This window comes from Zeus faber (assembly GCF_960531495.2).
Source record: "Zeus faber genome assembly, chromosome: 15".
Classification (NCBI taxonomy): Eukaryota; Metazoa; Chordata; class Actinopteri; order Zeiformes; family Zeidae; genus Zeus; species Zeus faber.
The window spans coordinates 27,530,914-27,554,232 of NC_137194.1; the positions used below are offsets into that span (position 1 = coordinate 27,530,914).

At 43.0% G+C, this 23,319-nt stretch overlaps 1 protein-coding gene across 1 annotated transcript; it reads left to right on the top strand.

Moving 5' to 3' along the window:
* Positions 1–1,567: 1,567 nt before the first annotated feature.
* Positions 1,568–19,540, top strand: chdh (choline dehydrogenase; the record flags this gene model as incomplete). Its single annotated transcript, XM_080015347.1, has 10 exons — positions 1,568–1,653; positions 1,837–2,031; positions 2,590–2,820; positions 6,795–6,961; positions 7,641–7,792; positions 8,211–8,340; positions 8,841–8,975; positions 9,390–9,532; positions 16,735–16,837; positions 19,031–19,540. 10 exons carry the CDS (start codon positions 1,568–1,570, stop codon positions 19,447–19,449), a joined length of 1,761 nt encoding a protein of 586 aa, XP_079871473.1. The 3' UTR covers positions 19,450–19,540.
* Between the last annotated feature and the right edge of the window lie 3,779 nt (positions 19,541–23,319).

Sequence of the window (23,319 nt, forward strand, 5' to 3'; positions counted from 1 at the left end):
AGAACGCCGCCCCCCTTCTTGACAGGAAGGACTGTTTGCGGACCTGCAAGCGGCGGAGCCTCGTTCGGGCCCCGCACTGTCTATTTATCATCTTGGTGCCTTGGTATTGATCAGGAAGCGGCTCCGTGTCTTATTTTCCTTCTGGTGGATCAAGTTTTGTTCCTCGATGTAAAAACCTCGTGCCGCACCGACTTTGAAACGACATATTCTGGTGAGAATAAACGAAACACCATCTCCAAAGCTGACACAAATAAACGATCAACTGAACGTGATTGTAATTTAAGGATATTTTTCTCCAGGCTGCGTCATAAGTTCGAACATATGTCCCCAATCAACTTTGGGGTCTGTGGTCGCGCAGGCTTCATTTTGTTTGCAGAGGTTAACAGGTGGACCTTGTGTTTAATTGCATACTTTTTTTTACATGCATGTAAAATGACTGCAACTTGCAGGGTTTATGCATTTACTGCATAAACTACTGTTTACTGCATCAATGCAGTCGCTCCTTATCTGGTCACCCCGCTCGCAGTCCGAGGGGGCAACAGCGCGTGTTGCCCCCGATCACCGGATTCCTCTCGTTTGTATGCAAATAAACTGACTTTGCAGCGGGCAGATTCCACACTCCGCAAGTTGCAACATTTCATGCGATATCTCCGGCAATGTCAAGCCTCTAACCCAGTATAAAATAACGTTATTGTCAAGCGTTAATGTGCAGAAGGAACTCTCGCGCTCTCTCTCTCTCTCTCTCACACACACACACACACACACACACACACACACACACACACACACACAGTATACAGCCAAACACACAAACAACAGGAGCATAACATGTATTCACAAATTAAATATATACAAAGCAACAAAATCGAAAAAATTGAATTGTAAAAATCACACTCAACATAACACACAATGCGCCACAAAACTGACCCCATAACAAAGTGTTGGGTCAAAGTGTATGTGCTATTGACACAACCCCAAATGAATCCTCCCCTGTGTTGCAAAGTCTGTCTGACACATCTGTGACCTTTTTTACAGACTTTTAAAAGGTTCTGTCAGTGTTCCTCTAGTTTGTAGATCATTTTAAATTATGATTTATAGTTTAAAGTTTTAAGCTTTCATACAATACAAGCAAACAATGATCTTAGTTAGTTGTTAAACGTACACAAATTACATTCCAAAAAAATTGCCGGTGATCAATAAGGTCTTACCTTGTCTAAACCTATCTTGGTTATTAATCAACTGCATGATATAATGTTTTGTGGCCATTAATTAATGAATTTCACTTTATTTTCTTTGAGCATTACATTACATTGCATTACATTACATTGCATTACATTATCTAAATTATCAGAAGCTTTTGTCCAAAGCACTTAGGTAAAATTATACTCTTCAGATTGGTGACTTTTGCCTTCACTGTCTTTAGTGAAGTTGTTTGCTTTTGTTTGTCATGTCTTTTCTATTTGTATCAGTGCTATATGAATGCTTTTTGACGTAGTCATTTTTCTCATGTAATTATTAATATACTGTGTGTGCGTGCGTGTGCGTGTGAACAGCCTCCCAGGCCAGCATGTTCTCTGCAGCCCTGCTCCTCGGCAGGACTGGACCCCGGCTCGGGGGTTCCAGGATCAGGAGCACAATTTCAAAAGACGTCCGGTGTTCATCAGTCTGTATTCCAGGACGTCGAATCGTCTCCAGGACGAAGTTAAACTCTTCCCTGCTCTCCTCCTCCTCCTCCTCCACCACCACCACCATTTTCCCTCCCTCTGTTTCCCTCGACCACCCTTCCAAATGCATTGCCACCACAAAGGGTAGTCGGAATTTCTCCTCCCATGTCAGGACGCCGTCGTACAGCTACGTGGTGGTGGGGGCGGGGTCAGCGGGCTGTGTCCTCGCCAACCGCCTCTCAGAGGATGCCCACGAGTCGGTGCTGCTGCTGGAAGCCGGGCCCAAGGACCTTGTGCTGGGCAGTGTCAGGCTGTCCTGGAAGATCCACATGCCGGCCGCGCTGACCTACAACCTCTGCAACGACAAGTAGGCTCTTGGTGCCATTCCCCCTTTCTGTGTCTGTTTGGAAGATTAAAGTGTCAGAATGGAAAATATTGTCATCATCTGTTTTTATGATGGGAATGTTTGATTCACCAGGTGATTTAAAGGCCTTATGAAAGTGTTCTCTCTACTTTCAAAACTAACTGGCAATACTGTGTATATTCTACATATTCCACAATGACTCTTATAGGCTGCTAAATTGCAGATATTCTATCTTGTTGGAGAACAAGAACAGCTAAAGGTTCAGATTCTATCATTTCTAAATACTGATTATGAGAAAATAGCAACAGAATTTTAGAATATATAATTTAACGCAGAAGTATGAGGCATGTACTGTAAAACAACAAATTACCTTTTGATGCTTTTACAGATTTATTGCACTTTCCACCATTCTATTCCAGTTCAGAGTTCAGCAAGTAGCCATGTTGACACAGAGTTCATAGTGCTTGAAGTCCATAACTTGTGGGAACACATAAATGATTTGCAATGTAATAAACAATTTAAACCTATATTCCAGTCTCTTTTGTCCATATTCTTCCTCAGTTACAACTGGTACTACCACACCTTACCCCAGAGCCACATGGACAACCGGGTGATGTACTGGCCGCGGGGTCGTGTCTGGGGGGGCTCCTCATCACTCAACGCCATGGTCTACATCCGTGGCCATGCTGAGGACTACAACCGCTGGCAAAGGGAGGGAGCAGTGGGCTGGGACTACGAACACTGTCTCCCGTACTTCAAGAAGGCTCAGTGCCACGAGCTAGGAGAAGACCGGTACGTGATCTGTAGGAAGACAAACAAATAGCACCTGGTGTCGATTACGCACATTTTAGTATTTTTAGTATTTTTAGAGCTTATAGCGCTTACTGTGCATAATCACTGGGTGTCATGACATTTCACTGCATATATATGATTATGTATATGTATGTGACAAATAACCTTGAACTTGAAATACATAGGATCTGAAGATTGATTTAGTTTCATCCTGTTCGATTCCTTTGAGTGAATACATTTTTCATTGGTCCGGCAGTAGTCAACACGTAATATCATTAGACGTCAACATTAATATGGTCCCCAAAAACGTCATCAGGTGGAAAAAAAAAAAATGTATTGACTTACATGGAAAATGACCGTTTCTTTTAATCCACAACCAGCCAACAGGGGGCCACAGTGAGACGGCACCCTTCCAGCCTGTGACACAGACTTATTATTTGGTTATAAAGGAATGTCCCTGAAGAAGTCTTAAAAAAAAAGATTTGATAAATTCTGTGAAACATGTCACTGCTGACCATGTCCCCATGTTTTTTTTTAAGTCTGCATTATTATAGTGTATGATTTATTTTGTGAAGTTACGAACTACTGCCCTCTTATCTTGAACAACTCTTCACCAGTCTATGTTGTTATAACCCGGCTAATAGGGCCATGACAAATGTGGAGACACACCATTTTAACGAAAAATCCGGTAATTTATTCAACAAAAGATAGGACCCAAATGTAAACAACAAAATATTATTATGTGTGTGTGTGTGCGTGTGCGTGTGCGTGCCCGCGTGCCCGCGTGCGTGCGTGCGTGTGTGTGTGTGATTATAATAATAACAATTGCTCGAAAGCTTTATTAAATGTCAACACACAAAACCAGTAGGATTTTGTTGTGTGTGTGTGTGTGTGTGTGTGTGTGTGTGTGTGTGTGTGTGTGTGTGTGTGTGTGTGTGTGTGTGTGTGTGTGTGTGTGTGTGTGTGTGTGTGTGTGTGTGTGTGTGTGTGTGTGTGTGTGTGTGTGTGTAAATTCTAGCCACTCAGATAGTTGCGTGGGGTGAGATAGTTAAGGTTAAACAGGGATTACAACAACTGTCACTTGGTCAGCGGGGAGCACTTCACATCTCCCCTGATCCAGCCGGCTCTGGTTGTTATCACGTAGGTCACATGGACCGTTACTGTGAGGGTGTCATAAAGGCAGTGGCTGAGGGTGTAGTCATATACATAGGTCACAAAGGCAGTTGTAATTGTTTCAGCAGTTTCAACATGTTTCATCATCTCGGCTTTAATATTTTTCCATTACATTCCCCCCTTTTATTAAACTTTTAATCAGCAAATTTAAATGAAAAATAATGTTCACACAGTTAGTCAACATATCATTGAAAAATAACATTCACACAGCTGGCACTTCTCCATCCGGCATTGGCCCGTTGTCCTCTGAGTCGTCGACATAGGGAGGGACCCATCCATTCCAGTGGTATAGCAGTGAATTGTATGTGCCCAAAACCGATGTACACCTCGAAGTGTTGAAGCACCCAAATAAGGGCCAGTGCTTCCTTCTCTATTGTTGAATACTTAAGTTGGTATGAATTGAACTTTTTAGAGAAGCAGCAAACTGGTCTATCGATTCCATCCACCACCTTTAACAGAATGGCACCTGGCCCACCTGACTGGCACTCGCCTGCAGCTTAAATGGTTCATCCAAGCGCGGCACAGTCAGGACAGGAGCGGAGCACAGGAGAGATTTCACATTTTCAAACGTTCTTTCACAATGAGGGGACCACACAAATTTCAGCTTACGTTTTTATAGATCTGTCAGGGGCGCAACCACCGTTGAAGTTTTTGCAAAAACTACGGTAGTAACCTATCAAGACCAAAAAATGCATCAAATGCAACAAAGGGCACATGACAAGTTACTGAGACATTGACATTTTTTGTTGTGGTATACCAACCGCTGTTGTTGGCTTTTGTTTCAATAAATTATTTGCGATGAGGAAATCACCATTGCATGCTTCTACTTAAATGTTCTACTTTCATGATATAATATCACTGTAGCGTGAACTTTTTACATTTTCCATGAATTTCACCCGAAAGCCAAATATCCCAAACTTTTTGTGAGTAGTGTAAATTGTGTCAAAGCCTTAACTACCCATCTCGCAGCGAGTGAGCGCTAAGGATATGTGGTTTGGCACATCACAGTAAACAAGTACGAGAAACCTGACTTTAAGGTGGGTAAGGGCCCCACACAGTCTATAATCAAATGCTCAAATTGCTTGCTGGTAGCTGGAATGGCAGACTGACTCGGTTTACCTGTGAATTGACATGTATGACACGTTTTAGTATAATTGGTGACTCCATGCTTTAACCCAAACACAACTCAAACACAACAATATGAAAAAAGGGCTCAGATAAAATAAATAAATATAATGAAATAGGGGCTTACTGACAATCACGCTCAAACTGCTGCCGGTGAAAAAGGCGACACAGACTCTACAATAAATTAACGATTGGCGAATGACGACCGTATCATGCAAAAGTTTTATTGGCACACATTCCTCACTTACAACCAAAGGCCTGACAGCATTGGCAATGAAGAAGAGAAGAATCTTTAATTGTCACGCAACACACCACACTAGAACACATGCATACACACACACACACACGCTTTGGATGGTGGCCGGTAAATGACGCCTATGCATTTCACCAAACCTGGCTTGTCCTTCCTCCAAGGGGGCAGCCAGGAGCAGTGGGCAGCATTTGTCGACGCGCCCGAGGAAAGGGCTCAAACTTATTACCACTACCTTTTACCTACCCTGTTATGCGCAAGGCAATAAATGCTTGTGGGGGACCAGATATTGAAAAATGAGTATTATGACTAGCACTACCATAGTTACTACCCCTACGTCTCACATCATCCCCGGAGCACACATCCACAAAACTACCCTCATGACTGAAGAGAAAAGTCATCTACCAACTCAGTGCTTTAAGTACAGTGGTTACCTTCTGTTTACTTACATAAGTTGCAACGCGCTGAGGAACCAAATATTTTAACTGCTCTCACACAACTAACTCACAAAGGCTCTTAAAGCAGTCAACATTAGCAGCGGAACACCAGCGGTTAGAATGGGATAACAAGTCACGCACAAATTCCACTAGTCTGCTTATCGCCGGTTTCCCCAGTTCCTACATTTTCGATGATAAGCTTCAGGGAGTAACTCATAGGCTTTTAAAACAGCAGACTTCCCCTTACTGTAACTCAATCAATGTAGCACTTAACTTGGAATATGCCTCCTGAGCCCTACCAATAAGGATGCACTATAGCATCAAAGTCCTGTCTGCATCTGGCCAATTTCTTTCATCTGCAATACGTTCAAAAAGAGTAAAAGTATTGAGGTGCTTCTGAACTTAAGCACTAGATGCAAACTAGAACCAACGTCTATACGTCTACGGAGCCAGCGTCCGTGCTGGTACAGACACCAGCACGGACGCTGGCTCCAAGTCCAGACAAAACTCCCTTGCCTGTAACAAACCCAGTTCAAATAAAGCTGCCAATACCAAATTTTTTATCTCCTAACGTCTTTTCTCCGCAACAATAATGCCATGATAGTTAGCGATTAGCACTAGCTGCTCCTTCATACAGCAATTAAAAAATGCCTCCATAGGTGCCTCAAAAAAAACCAAGGAAGGAAGCCATAATTACAAAATGCCGATACAGAAAGTAATGTGTTCACCACCGGACACAGCTCCCCGCTAGTGTTCATGTGGTTATGCGGCGGGTACTTAAACACTGAAACGCAGCAGATCTGTAAAAAACTAATAGTAACCGCGTTTTCACAACACTCAAAAAAAACAAAACGACACAACCTTAAGGGGAGGCGCCCTTCAGCCTAATAGAGCAATCTCTGTACAGCGTATCAGGACAGTAACACTGCACTGATTAGCCATTGGGGTCGCCACAATTGTCATTGCCGAAGTGTTTTGTCCTTGTGAAGGTACCGTGGGGGGAGTGGACCTCTGCACGTGTCCAGGGGGAGGACGAACCATCCCCTCCATCAGGCGTTCATCGAGGCCGGCCAGCAGGCAGGATACCCTTTCACCGACGACATGAACGGATTCCAGCAGGAAGGACTGGGATGGATGGACATGACGATTCATAAAGGTTGGAGAAGCACCTCAACCTTCCACCTCACCACACACCACCAGTTGCTCAAGTATTCTACTGTTATACACTGGATGTCTGCCAAGTCTGAAACAAAGCACCCTGACCTCTTGGATCTGAGCTTTATACTGGACCTAACATCCTGAACCTGCACCTAAAATTTGAAATAGCAACACTTTATTCAACTTCATTGGCGACACTGGATTAGTATTTGTAGGTTTTCTCACCCCTAATGAAGGACATTTCATTGTTGTTCACTGTTCTGTATTGCTGTTTATTTTTCTGTTTGCTCTTTGCCAGTATCATGGTTTATGGCCCTTTCCAGATAGATTTTTATTTGGATCAGATCGGTTAAAAGGAGTTATTATTTCACTCTAAAATAATATTTAAAGTGCCAGCCCAGGGCCATCTCAAAATATTCCATAATAGTTTCAAGAAGTTGTTTTCTGTCTGAACGAAAGGCATTTTGGAGCTATTTAATGTTTTTTTTCTGCTGTTACACATTGATTTCACAATCAGTTTTGATAATGGCTGTAGTTCAATATTTCAAGCAAATTTCAAGCAAAACATAACTTGGCAAAATGTGACATGTGGTTATGACCATTCACTGGGAAATAAATATCATCATATTTCACCCATCCATCATTTATCATTCCATCCTTTATCTACACACACACAGGGAAGAGGTGGAACACGGCCAGCGCCTACCTGCGCCCAGTCCTGGGTCGACCAAACCTGAAGGCGGAGGTTCAGTGTCTGACCACCAGGATCCTGTTTGAGGGGAATCGGGCAGTAGGAGTGGAGTACAAGCAGAACGGACAGAAGAAGAAGGTAGAACTGTCAAAAGCAGAAGGCGTTTATTTATATTTATTTAGTCATTTTGTGTTTGACTCAGCTGTTACATACTGTAAAATTTTAACCGCACATGCCCAATTTTTGCAATCTTGCCAGGAAAGGCGGACCTCGCCATCAACAACGAAAGCACAAATATATTGAAATGCCAAAACAAAATGATAAAATAAACTGTTGAAAGTATCAAATATATGATAATGCTTAATGTGAACAATATTTTTTTATTTTAGTGAAACGTTGATTTATCGACTCATTCACTTATTTACTCCTTTATATGACTTATTGCTATAGTAATTTACCGAAAAAAAGTAAACGTTTTTAAACGTAAATGTTTTTATCACACCCTCTCACCAAAAGTGATATTCAGTCGTGTCTCTCTTGCTCTCGATCCCCCCAGGTGTTTGCAGAAAAAGAAGTGATATTGAGTGGTGGAGCCATCAACTCCCCTCAGCTCCTCATGCTTTCTGGGATTGGAGATGCCGACGACCTGAAACCTCTGGGTATCCCCGTGGTGCAGCACTTACCAGGTGTGTACCAGGTCAATTTTTTTAACATACACACGTGTAGATTTGTTTTTACAGTACTATAAACTATAGGGCTGTGTTTATAAAAAAAAAAAAAAAAAAGTGATTCTGTGATACAATTCTATTGTCTCAATTTCCACTTATATATGACTGTAGTCATGAATAACTTGAAATATTTTGATATTTTTGTAAAGCATGTCAAATGGTACACTGAAAAGTTGGTAGCAATTGTCATTATTTGTAAAATGGCAATACAGTATATCAATATGGAATCGCATCATGAGCCGTGTCATGGATACTTAATGGTAATATGGTAATATGGTAATATTTCATGGTATTTAATCTATATTGATTCCAATGACCCTTTGTATCAAAATTGAATCAAAACCTATTTGCGAGGTCCTGCCAAGTAACCAGCCTAAGTCAAATACTAAATGTGGGGCTGTTTTTTGTTAAGTGTGCTGTTCTCTCATATTTCTTCCCCCCTCCCTCCTTCTCCCCAGGTGTTGGCAGGAACCTGCAGGACCATCTGGAGCTCTACGTGCAGCAGCAGTGCACGCAGCCCATCACATTGTACAAGGCCCAGAGACCGCTGCACATGGTGAAGATCGGCCTGGAGTGGCTCACACAGTTCACTGGTGAGAACAGATTATATGAGTCAAGAGAAATAGTTGAAATATACACACATGTAGGGTTGTGTTACTTGTACCAATTTATGGCTGAGTGATATGGAAGGAATTATTCTCACAGTAGTAATCCCAATTGGCAAGGCAGCTTTATTAGTACAGCGCATGTCATACCCAAGGTTAAATATGTTTGCTGTTTGATTATTATATGTATTTACTTATACATTTACTCATGTATTAATTTATGTATTTTTAATATTTATATGTTTTATTTATTTATTTGTATATTTTATTCATTTTTTTAGGTAACAAATATGTTTACTGCAGTGTTGTCAGTTTAACTTCTGTAAAAGTTTTTTCCTGCTCACTAAATGACTTAACTGGAGGCTTGTATTACACCTTGCTGCCGTGACAACCGTCCTAAAGGCTACGGGGCGACGGCCCATCTGGAGAGCGGGGGTTTCATCAGGAGCCGTCCAGGCGTCCCGCACCCCGACATCCAGTTCCACTTCCTGCCCTCACAAGTCATCGACCATGGACGAGTCGCCTCCAAAATAGAGGCCTACCAGGTGTGTGTGGAGATCTTCTATTGAAATATCTTAATTTTGTTGTATTTAATTCAGTTTGCAAAGTAGTTCACAGAATAACATCAAATAAAATGATGGGGAAAACGGGAAAAAAATAAATAAGTGTATGTTTTTAGTATGTATTTATGAAAAACTGAGAATGCCACAGTGATAAATAAATGAATAAATAAATAAATGTAGAACTATAAAGAGGGAAAAAAACAATTAATTTTCATATATATTCTTACATTTATTCATTATTTTATTCCTGTATATATTTCTCTATTTATTTCTGCTTTTCCTGACGAGATCAAACCGTCAATGAACTTGTTTTGGTCCACCCACTTAAGTCAGAGTAATTACTCTCAGATGTATGCGTTTAGTTCCACCTTTCAATGCGTTCAGAATCACTACACGCTCCAGTACAGTGGGTGACGATATGTACCAATTCCAAAAGAAGAAGAAATATTCTGTCAGGAGGCTCCACCCCTTAAGTGCTGCGCTCCTAATGGGATACATACAAGCTTGTATGCGGACTGCTAATAATTAATTCATACGCTTCAGCCAATCAGGATGGAGCAGCACAGCCATATAAGCCCATGGCGCCTGTTACTCGTCTCCTTTTTCAATTCAGAAGCGACTGACGAAAAAGATATTCTGACATTCAACCTCAAGATAACCTCAAGAACACAGTCATCAAGGAAACTCATCTCGGCATCAGAGCCCCTTGCCCCTGTGTCAGTTTGGCAATGGCGAGCAACCTCCATGACAGATACTTAATCTGTCTAGGAGCGGAGCAGGCTCTCGCTGGGCTCGCAGAGGTACCATTGTGTGAGGCCTGCCAGGCCTTGTCAGCCGCTGAGCGGGTCCGCCGCAATAGATATTTTACGTTGCACTTTCCACTGGACCAGGCAGTTGCGGCAGAGGCTGGGCGCTGCTCTATTCCATTCCGAAGAGGAAGATGAAGATGACCTCATTGTCGACAACGAGGACATGTTCTCTCAGCCACTGTCTCCACCCAGGTCCGACATCTTCCCTGGCGGCAGGATTCCCGACGAGGACCGAACCTCCATCCCACCAGCCCAATTCACCTACAGGAAACCGCTGGTGCGTCTTCTCTGGGCAGATTTTCACGGCCTCCTCACCTTGGCGGCGGGGACATCCCCATGCCTCCACCAACATCAGTCATAGATCTGATTGTAGGTGTAGCATGTGTGCATGAGGAGAGGGTGGCAAAACCCATGGTTCTTGCAATGCCCCCTCTCGACCGCTACTTCTGGTGCTCCTGGACTGCCCCAGCCGAGGCCCATGCTCCGGTATCTTCATACAACCCCTTCACACGGCTTGTGATGGGATTCAAGACACTGCGAACGGGCATTCCACACCTCGAGGAGACATTGGCTCACCATTTCCTCCTGTCCTCAGTGGGATCTTGGACGTCCAAGAAACCATGGTTGCCTTCGGCAAGTGATCGGTTCACAGCCCTGCTGGCTGACAGGACATACTGTATGTCCTGGCAACGGCGGAAACTTCAAACGTGGCGATGCTGGCGGTCTCCATCTTGGTGAGGGTTAGAGAGCGGCTCTAGTGCTGCTTGCTGCGAAGTGGGACCTTCAGCCCTCTATCGTACCGCTGGTTATGTGCCGCGTCCAAGCGGGACCACCTTCGCTGCGTGGGGGAAGCGCCCTTCGCGGGACACGCTGCTGCTTAGCCAGCTGTACATATAGAGATGGAGGCAGGATCAGCGGAGAGAGCACACACAGACAGTCCTCTCCTGGCTGACGCTGCGTGGCGGCTACATTAAATCTCTCCACTGATCACAACGCCTGGCTTGGACATCTCAGCCTCCTACGTCACACTCGAACCCCTGGATCCCTGGTGAGACCAGGTCCCAGGCGCGGTTACGCTACAGTGCTCTCCACGGTGATGCACATGCTTCTGGCAGCCCACAGTCATCCCTTTTATGATTAGCCCCCCTTGGGCTGCGTCCCCGCCCCTCAGGCTGGGACCAGTGGTGGCGTCAGTCATCAGGGATCTGGAGGAGTGCTTGGAGGGTGTTCCCCAGCTGGCTGCTTAACCCTTATGCGACCTTCTGTGTGCTGTCCCGAAGGTTGGACAGGACACTGCGAGGGGGTTACGCACTACAATTCCGCCGGACCCCACCACACTTCCAGACAGTGGACGGTGACGACGTCACCAGAGAAGGCTGCAGTTCTGAATGCAGAGATAGCAGCTCTTTTCAGCAAGAGAACAGCGGCGGTGTGCCCACAGAACTTTGGAAAAGAGGGTTTTATTCGAATTACTTGCTGGTCCTGAAGCATACAGGAGGTGTGCGTCTGATCTTGGATTTTCACACACTGAATCCTCAAGGGCGATTTTTGTGCAAGCATCGACTTAAAGTACGCCTACATCCACATCCTGATACTGCCGAAAAACAGGGGGTTCCTCCGTTTCACCTTTCAGGGGGTGGCCTACGAGTACACCAGAGGACCGTTCGGCAACAAGCTTGCTCCGTGGGTGTTTTCCCACTGCTTCAAAACTGCTCTGCTGCCACTGCGTCATCAGGGTGTCAGGATCCTGACATATCTCGATGACCTCCTGATCCCATGGAGCTGGCAGTCGCTCACACCAGGCTTGTGATCGCACACTACACCGATCTGGGGTTCGCGATAAACTGGGAGAAGAGCACTCCAATATCCAGCCAGCAGGTGGTCTATTTGGGACTACAGTTGGACACTGTGCAAATGTGGGGCTGGCTATCTAAACCACTGATAGCAGCCCACACAGTGGTGCTGTTAGACCTCCTACACATGCGCAGTATCCAGCGATGGTTTGGAGGGCTCTGGTTGAACCCAGTGTGCCACAGACTACGGTTGCTGGTGGTGCCAGCCTGGCACCATCAGCAACCACCAACCGGTGCCTGTCTCTCCAGTAGGCCAGATCTCTAGACCGAGATCTGGCCTACTGGAGAGAATCCCAGACCCTCACACAGGGTGTGCGTCTGGGTCGGATTTTGTTACGTAGGTCTTCACGGATGCCTTCCTTATAGGATGGGGTGGGACCTGCCGTGGACAGGCCGTATACTGCGTGTGGTCCCCATCCACATGCCACATCAACCTCCTGCATCTGGTGACTGTGGGCTACGGTGCCTTACATCAACCGCCAGGGGAGTGTGAGATCACCTGCACTCCATTACGCAGCCGAGAGGCTGTGGAAATGAACAGTGCTACGGCTCCGATCTCTATTGGCAAGCTGCATCCCGGCCATCTGAACGTGGTTTGCGGACCTCGTGTCACGAGGAGGCCCCCAGGAGGTGGAGTGGCGCCTCCACTCAGATGTAGTGCTCGAGCTTTGGGGACTATTTTGGACAGTGCAGGTGGACCTGTTTGCATCGAGAGAAATTGCTCAGTGTCCCCTGTGGTAGAGAACCTCCACAGAGAGACGACCCCCCCCCCCCCCCCCCCCCCTCTGGGGATGGACGCGTTCACGCACCACCCGTGGCTGCCTCACAGCAAGAAGGTCCTGGGTTCCATTTCCACCTGGGGCGCTGTTGGCACCGTGCTCCGGCGGGTTATCTCCCAAATAGGAGCCTTTCTGTGTGGAGTTTGCATGTTCTCCCCGTGCTCACATGGGGTTTCCTCCACCTCACGTCAGTAAGGACCCCCCTCAAAAACATGCACACATCATCGTCTGACCAGCGATTATTATCTGGTCTCCGGGCGCGTCCACGTATGCTGCCCTCTGCTCCTGGCTGTGGCCCCGGAGGAAGGACCGGCCAGGATGGGTTAAATGCAGAGGAACCATTTCACCAGCCACCATCCAAAGCATGTGCATGTGTGTGTGTGTGTGTGTGCAAGCATGTGTTGTAGTGTGGTGTGTTGTGTGACAAATAAAGACTGTTTCTTCTTCCATTAGGAGCGTAGCCTCGAGGGGCGTAGCCTCCTGACATCGAACAAGAGGTACTGCAGTTATGTAACTACAGTTCAATGAAGGAGGCATAGCCCCTTAGAGTTCGACCCCACTAGACCCCTATCAGTGTTGCTGAATTGATTTCAGGAGACGAGTAGTGATAATAGTAGTGACACCAGGGGCTTATATGGCTATGCTGCTCCATCATGATTGGCGGAAGCGAGTGTATGAATAAATTATCAGCAGTCTGCATACGCAGTTGGATGTATACCATTAGAAAGGAGCCCCAAAGAGGCTACGCCTTACAGAAGAGCCAGAAGAGCAAGGGGTGTATCACACTAGACAAAAATATTATAAAATATACAGATGTTAAGTGTTTTGATAGCCTTCTTGTTAGTTGAATTACAAAGTAGTTTCACATATTGCTCAACATCTTTCAGGAAAGCAACAAAATAAGGTTTTTTATTGCTTAACTTACATTTATGAATGAAGAATTTCGCCAACATCATTATCGGATATATACTTTTCTTGGGATATTGGAGAAGCCAAACACCACATTTTCCCATAATAATTTAAAATCTTTAAAATTATGATTAATGACAAATCTGCAAAGCTCTTGCCATAATTTCTTGGTGTGAGAACAATGCCAAAACAGGTGTGAAACTGTTTTCTTTTCACAGAAAGAGCAGTTTGTGTTTGTCTCTTTTAAATATCATGTAGTAATTGGTGGGGTAGTATTTATGAATAATTTTGAAGTATGCCTCCTTAACCTTATTCACAGGTAGGTATTTATGAGGAAGCATCCAAACTTTCTATATATATATATATATATATATATATATATATATATATATATATATAAAATTTACAAACTGATTCCAGTATGCCGTAACATGTGGATAAGAGACATCTCTTTGTAATGTCATGGACGCACCTAATAGAATGTATTCAGTTCTGCTGGTGAGTCAGTTGTGAGTCAATGGGGAGGGGCAACTGTTTACTTACAGAGAATTCTTCTGTAAGTGAACAGTTGTCCCTCCCCATATTTAATAACTGACTCACCAGCAGAACTTAATTGTGAACCCATCTTTCAAAGAAAAGTATTTTTTTCTTAACCAAAATTTCTCTATTATTCCAAATAAGATACATGTGTGGTGAGAAATTGTGCTTATATATCAAAGACCCATTAGAAGGACCTGCTTATGGAATACAGATCATTTTACTGCGGTGATACGGTGAGATTAGACATCCCTGATGAATGCCATGTTTCAGATAGAATCTAGGGGTCGTGCCATGCTTCATTTTAATTGAGCTATTTCCATTAGCGTACAAGGTTTTATAGCCTTTAAACAGGGGTTTTCCCCACTCTTTTTCAGCTTGCGAGCTACTTTTAAAATGACCAGGTCAAAATGATCTACCTTCATTAAAAAATGCTAAATATATTTATTTATACGTATATACTGAGTATACGTCATATATACAATATATGTTGGCGTACCTTGCATCCCTGCATGAACCCTTACGGCACAATAGCATTAAATACATTTATGGTCACTACCTTACTCTGATGACTTGCACTGAATGGAGCTGGCCAGGGTTGCATAGTCCGCACAGTAGCTGCTGGTAGCCAGCCTCAAGCAGGCTTCCAAATGATCATCCCTCATGGTGGAACGCTATTTGGACTTAATAATCTTCATGTGGGGAAAGGCTGACTCACATAAATAAGTAGAGCCGAATAATGAAGTCAAGGAGGGAGCACATTTCCTCATGTTTGGGTACTTTTCCTCTGTGAGTAAGTTCCAAAACGGTCCATGAGCCCTGGACTTGAGCTGAATGTCAGCCTGTAGTGTCAACATCTCATCCTCCACTGCAGACCAGTTCAGGTGAAACAGTGTTGTTATCTTTGATGCGAGTGAATCAACCTCAATATCTTCCCTAAATGGGAAGCACATAAATGTAGCGATTGGCTTGAGTAAAGCACCTTGAAACCGTTGTCAAAGTCTGACAGACAGTTTTCAATCTGCTCTGTCTACCTTACTGATCTGTCGGGGCGCTCCTCGCACCCCTCCCCTCCTTGCCTTCCCTTGGGTCTCCAGCTTTGATGCAAAGTTTTGAAAGTTCCCCAAATCATGGCGCTGCAGCTTTGAGGACAGAAGTTGCACTACTGAACTGAACTGATCATGTTGACCACGGTTTTGTCTTTTCCTTGCAGATTATTATTTTTTTTTATTTGAATGGTGTGCGATCTATCCGAGCTACCTACCTTACTGATCTACCGGTCGATCGCTATCGACGTATTGGGCACCCCTGGAAAATTTTGGCTTTGGGGATTTAGAAAGAAAATCGCCAAAGCCAACATTTTCCAGGGAGCGAGAGATGAATGGTCATTCTATTGTATCAAAGGCCTAATAGAAATCTACAAAGAGGATAAAACTATCTTCAGATCCCAGATCAGAATAGTCAAGTATGTCCAAGACAAGTCGAATATTATTGGAAATATGTATTTTTCATAAAGCCTGACTGCATCTCATCAATAACTGTGCCCACCTCTTTAATTCTCTTGGAAAACAACAGAGCAATTATATATATATATATATATATATATATATATATATATATATATATACTGGAAATACCAGGCTCTATTTTACAGTATTTCTACTGTACAGTATCAACCAGTTCTTTATAACTTATCATAATCTTTATTGTTCACCCACTGATTAGTTATTTTTACATAAGGAAAAAAACACCCACGCACACACAGATGAATTGCCACACACACGTGTGTGTGCAGTTCCATGGAAAACATCAAGCCAGAGAAATGATTCAACATCCTCTTTCGATCCATTTTCCAAAAAGTAAGATAGATATAGATAGATAGATGGATGGATATTTAAATAATTGACATTATTTCCTCTTGGTTACACAACTGGACAATTTGAGTTTTAATGAATTATTTTGGATTCATCCATCACTGTTTTCTGCACATTCCAGTGGTTTGACGCTGTAAATTAGTGATCACTTGAGGAATTGAGTGAGAGCTGTGGCTTTTTTAACCACCCTGGTTTTCCCATCTGCGTCACGATTTCACTGAAACGCCAGAACAAGGTGTCACTATCACAAAAAATCACGTCAAAGACTATACATGACCACAGACTGGTAATATAACGGAACACTGGAAATTAGTTTCAGGTTAAACCTGTGTGATCTGGTTTCACCATGATTAGATAGTGATTTTTGATTCATTAAACGTGTTGGAGCAAATGACGACAAATGATGAAGATACTGTGTCGCAGGTTCACATCGGACCAATGAGAAGCACCAGCGTCGGCTGGATGAAGCTGAAGAGTGCCAACCCCTCGGACCATCCCATCCTCCAGCCAAACTACCTCTCCACCGGTAAGACCCTGTTGGGCAAGAGGAAGGATGTCTCTAGACATTAAAGGATGGGTTTCATATTTGTTCAACCCAGACCTAAGTTAAATCTAAATTCCTACCATTCATGGGCTTAAATATAGCCCAATTAGGCAAATGTTTAAGACGTAAAAGGGGACCTTTTATGCAAAACTCACTTATTTAGAGCTTGTTCACATATACTTTGCATCCGGAAAGTATTCACACCCCTTCACTTTCCCGTTGCTCTGCGTTTCAGAAAAGATGTCCAAAAATGAGCCCTTAAGCTTTGTTCAGTACTATGTAGCATTGAGACACAGTAAAATTAGAACCGCCCCTCAATACAAATAAATACAAATACGAATAAATACAAACTGTCCCTGACAAAACTGCAGACAAGGGAAATGTAAGTATTTGCTGTGTGTTTCTTTCTGGCTCTTTCTAGGCTGTGGCGTGCGATCCACTCTGCGTTTCTCCAAATAAAACCGTAGATGTATTTATTTTATTTTCTGTCATTGTATCAAACGAAAAAGCCCCAAACCGCACCCACATCACAGTGAAAGTCGGAACAAACCTTTAAATTAGGACTTGCAGATCGGATATGAGTGAAGATTCAGCATCTTGATTGCTTATTTCTCGCCTCAAACTTGTTCAGGAATACATTATGGAGGACTGATAAGGTGAAAACAGTGAAAGTTACAGAATAATTACAAAGAAACCTGGAAGCCATGCTCAAACACCATTGGCTCACAGAAACAGCCAATGGCGACAGGGTGGATTAAGAGGGACAGGACGCATGTTAGAATGCATCGAATGCATAATCAGAGTGATATTTTCATCTAAAATCTTTTAAAACATGGTTTGGAGACCTCAAAAAACCTATATTAACTTGGTGAAAAGGAGCATAATGGGTCGCATTTTATCAGGGTTTCAAGGGTTTTATTGGATCTTTCACATGCACTTCCGCAAAACAGCTCTTTTGGCTCCATCCTCGCTTAACATAAGAGACTAGAAACAGGAAATTGCAAAAACTACACTACTACTTCCAATGTTACGCACTGGGTGTACCACAGCAAAAGGTAATTTTCAATTAAATGTGATTGTTGTATGGGGATGGTGTGAATTGAGTTGCCACACCTGTCCTGGGTCAAGGTAATTGGGGCCCAGGATCAGAGTGGCTGCATACTAGTTGCTCGTTGGTTGGCGTAACGGGCAACAGGTAAAGCCCCCATCCCCACACTCACTCAGGAGAGGAGCCCTTATCATGACACATGTCCATCTGCTCTTGGGCTTATTCCAACTAGCACACTCTCTACAATAAACTGGTGTGTCGCCCGAGATCCCTGAAAACACAACTTGGGTGGCGTGTGGTAGGTGAAACTGCCATAGTGATATTGTGTTATACTGTTATTCAAACCATGATTTAAAAAAAGGAATACAAATGTGGCTGTAATGGCAGCTTCCTGTTTTTGAAAAGGATATTACATTTTTTTTATAGGCTTAAACATTTGCCCCATTGGACAGTGTCTAATCTCAGGAAGCTGCAGTAGAGTGGTAAAATTCTCTTTTTTTCTAGAGTGCTGTGCCTGTGCAGTGTCAGCATGCTTGGCATACCTGACATGCATCCAGTCTGCAAGTGGAGTTTAACTTCTCAACCTGCAATGCAACTCTTTATTCATTCTTTAATCATCAAGAATTGCTGCAGTAACTCTGTGCTGTGGGCGGCCTGTAGGATGACAAGAGCTTTTTGTTACACAGAACCACCACCAACCTCCCTCTTTGGAGAACTATTTTACCATGTTTTTTAAACAACTAATCACTACTCCAAGGGGGGGGGTCAACATGGTTGAGACGAATTAACATGAAATCAACATGTACATGGAAAAAAGTAAACATAGAAACACCAGACGACAGGTATTTGACAAAACATTATGAGTGGTAAGTTTCTCAATAGCAAAGCATCAGCAAGCTTGTGCTGTGAATAGTTATAAATTATCTGAACTTAGTAACTATTATTTTAGGCCTGGATTGACCCCAGGGGTCCTTCACACTTGGGTAATGTGCAATAATGACTGTTTTGATCCTAGTTTCACTGTTATTTCCCAAACTACAGTATAGACACAAAGTCATATCTAATAATAAGCTGTTGTCTGTGGCCTCATGTGGATCAAATCTCTCAAATCTTCTCTCTCCTATCAGATGTGGACGTCTTGGAGTTCAGGGACTGCATCAAACTCTCCAGGGAGATCTTTGCTCAGAAAGCCTTCGACAGGTTCCGCGGCCCCGAGGTCCAACCGGGCCCCGAGGTCCAGTCCGATGCCCAGATCGACGCCTTTGTGCGGCGGAAGGCGGACAGCGCCTACCACCCGTCCTGCACCTGCAGGATGGGCACTCCCTCTGACCCGGACGCCGTGGTGGACCCCGCCACACGTGTCCTGGGCCTGGAGCGGCTGCGGGTGGTGGATGCCTCCATCATGCCCAGCATCATCAGTGGCAACCTGAACGCGCCCACCATCATGATGGCGGAGAAGGCAGCCGACCTGATCCGGGGACGCCCCGCGCTGGTGGAGGCAGGGGTGGAGGTGTACGAGCCACCAACGCTGGAGACCCAGAGATAAGAAGGTGGAGGTCTGCTCTCTTATCTTTCTTCTGACAGGAAGGAAGGAAGGAAGGGAGGATAATATCTCCGCAGTGACTATTTCACACACTCTGTTTCTCACATGCACTACATTGAGTGACCTTTCGTTCAGAGTGAGTATAAAGCCATTTCTCAAGATTTTCAGACCATCCCCAAACCTAAAATGTGAAAACTTTCCCCTTAAATGTCTGTTTCTAACACTATGCCACAAAACCAGGAGATTAAGATGAAGACATGAGTTACTCTAAGGATAAGAAACCTCATTTGAACAATAGAAACAGCTCTGCTTGTTGCAGACACAATAAACACAATTATCAGCGTTGAAAATGGCAAAGATCCAGATTTTAAGCCAACAAAAAGCCTTGTTAACAGGTACAAGCGAACATAATTTAACACAATTAACATAGTTAAGAGTAAAGTGCTCACAGGTTTCACTTTCAGTTTACAGGGCACTTGCTCCTCTGATTAGTTTGTTTTTGCAGATGTTCGACTTTGCTCTATCATGAAAACAACAAAAACTAAGTACGACGGAGAAGTTCTGCAAGTCAATAATTTTGCTTGCCAAAAAAAAAAAATCGCCATAGATTCATATGCGTTATTTACATGTTTACATCTACACTGATACAGAGATAACAGACAATAACCGATTCCAGTGTTAATTTCATTGAAGGGTTCACATTCATAGTATCGCTGTGATTACAGCAGCAAGTATTTCTCAAATAACCGATCAAACTCCATGTTCTCCACCAGTTTTGGCCATTTTGGACCAACGTTGAATCTACAGTAGGACGTTACCATTCTAAAGCATGGTTGCAGAGCACCTGCACTGTGTTGTGTTCTGCGCCTTTAAAAATCACATTCACCCAACCACTGGGTGTATGACTGTTTGTGTGGAACACGGTCTCAATGGACGTCACTGTTCTGGTGAAGTTTTTACAGGTTTCAACTTGGAAGGAAAAATATAAATCGTGTGTCATAAGAATTTGCCAGAATGCATGGAAAGATTTGACAAAAATTAATCCGTCCTAATCTGGTTTCTCGCAATGAAATTTCTTAAATGTTGTTAGTACAGGTATTACAATGGCTCTACGCTGTTAACATAAGCAGCTTTTTAAAAGCGGCTGTAGGAAAAAAGTTTCTGCCTAGATCCAGCATGATGTACATTTTTCATATTTGAGACATTTGTGAATGAGTGAGCAGTTAAGATGGTGAAAAGCAGCTCAGGTTTATAGAAGGGATCATTGTAGTTTAGAAACTATTGATTCCATTGATTTACACACTAATTATTCACACTAATCAATTAATCTAGTGTTGTCAAATGTTTAAATTTAGATGTTTACAAATGAGTTACGTCAAGTGTTGTTTTGTTTTTTTTGTTTGTTTTTTTGTTTTTTTCCTGTTCTGATCAGGATGAATGATCAGTAAAAATACTAATGGTGCCTGAAACTGTTGTAGCCTTGAAGGATAAAAAGCCATTTTGAACTTTGTACTTTTAGAATAAGCTAAAATGACAGCACAATTGTTAATTATATTTTGATGAAAACTAAAACTAGTTGAATTCATTGGCCCATTTCACAGTGGATCAGTGCCAAATGTTGATGAAACATCCTTAATTAAAACACTCAGATTAAATGCCGAATAAAATACTAGATTAGCACGCTTCTGCACCTTATAGTATGGATGCAAGTAATTATTTATCATCAATCATATACACTCACTGGCCTGTTCAATTGCTTGCTAATACAAATAGCTAATCAGCCAATCACATGGCAGCAACTCATTGCATTAAGGCATGTAGACATGGTGAGGATGACTTGCTGAAGTTCAGTCCGAACATCAGAATGGGGAACAAAGGGGATTTAAGTGACTTTGAACGTGCCAGACGGGCTGGTCTGAGTATTTCAGAAACTGCTGACCTACTGAGATTTTCATGCACAGCCATCTCTGGGGTTTACAGAGAAAGGTCCGAAAATTAGGAATGATCCAGTGAGCGGCAGTTGTGTGGACGAAAATGCCTTGTTGATGTCAGAGGTCAGAGGAGAATGGACAGACTGGTTCGAGACGATAGAAAGGCAACAGTAACTGAAATAACCACTCATTACAACCAAGGTATGCAGAATACCATCTCTGAACGCACAACACATGGTCTCATGAGTCTCAATTTCAGCTGCAACATTCAGATGGTAGGGTCAGAATTTGGCGTAAACAACATGAAAGCATGGATCCATCCTGCCTTGTATCAACAGTCAGGCTGGTGGTGGTGGTGGTGTAATGGTGTGGGGGATATTTTCTTGGCACACTTTGGGCCCCTTAGTACCAATTGAGCTTGTTTTAAACGCCACATCATACCTGAGTATTGTTGCTGACCATGTCCATATCCCTTAATGAGCACAGTGTACCCATCTTCTGATGGCTACTTCCAGCAGGATAATGCACCATGTCACAAAGCTCAAATCATCTCAAACTGGTTTCTTGAACAAGAAAATGAGTTCACTGCTCTCCAATGGCCTCCGCAGTCACCAGATCTCAATCCAGTAGAGCACCTTTGGAATGTGGTTGAACAGGAGATTGGCATCATGGTAGTGCAGCCGACAAATCTGCAGCAACTGCGTGATGCTCTCATGTCAATATGGACCAAAATCTCTTGAGGCATGTTTCCAACATGTTGTTGAATCTATGCCACGAAAGATTAAGGCAGTTCTGAAGGCAAAAGGGGGTCCAACCCCGTACTAGCAAGCTACCTAACTACCTAATAAAGTGGCCGGTGAGTGTATATACAGTGCTGCTTGAAAGTTTGTGAACCCTCTAGACATGGTCACAGTTTTTATAAAAAAACATTAAAATAACCTTATAATGAAGATAACCTTTATTTGTATAACACATTTCATGCACAACCTGCAACTCAAAGTGCTTTATATTAAAATGTCCGGTATTACTTGTTTTAAACCATTTCCTTAAATGATTCAAATTATTGTTGAAATCAAGATGAATAATCTTTTCAAAAGCTGATTTTCTTTTCCCTACAAATGTGAATTGTGTCTTAACTGATCATATAATTGATTAGATTGCGGGAATAGAACCACAATTGAGTTCACAGTTGTTTACATATGTTTTCTGAATAATTCGCTAACTTTCTCAAAACTCTTAACCACAAAACCACAAACACAAAATGCAACATTCTAAGAATCTCTAGCAAAAGCAAAGCATGCACTCAAAAGTGCTTTTTGCATCAAAATGACACACACACACACACGGGCCATCATATGGATAGATCTTTCTACCAAACAACAACACACTGATGTGCTCAACACAAAACACTACGATGAATATCTTATCAGTAAGTTTGTATCGTTTGCATATTCAGTGTAACACTGTAGCGCGTTGTCAAAGATTGTTACAGTAATGTATATCTGCTCAAATACCCACACACACCAAACTAAAACATTTTTATTTACAGTATTTCCATAAAGCAGTATTTTGGAACGTTATTTGTTTTGTTTTGTTTTTTTTAAACCGTATTTTGTTTTCCGTATGTAAACTTTAAATACCCAACAGTAGAAAACCAGGAAAAACATTCAGTAAGATAAAAGGGGTTTCTGTGAAAGAATAAAAGTGGCTCATTACGAGAGTGTGCCCACGTGTACGGGTTTAGGGAGGCAGACAGATGTTCTGGCAGTGGGGCGCCGAAATGGCGAGAGTTTTTTGTGCCTCTCAAACAAAAAGGCTTGCTGGCCAAAAGGGGAACATAAAATTTCAATGTGGTGCATCATTTCTGCCCAAGGCCAGGGAATGAGAGAGGGGATGAAGCGGAAACGGCAACGTTTTGGCGTGTATTTTATTAAATAAACAA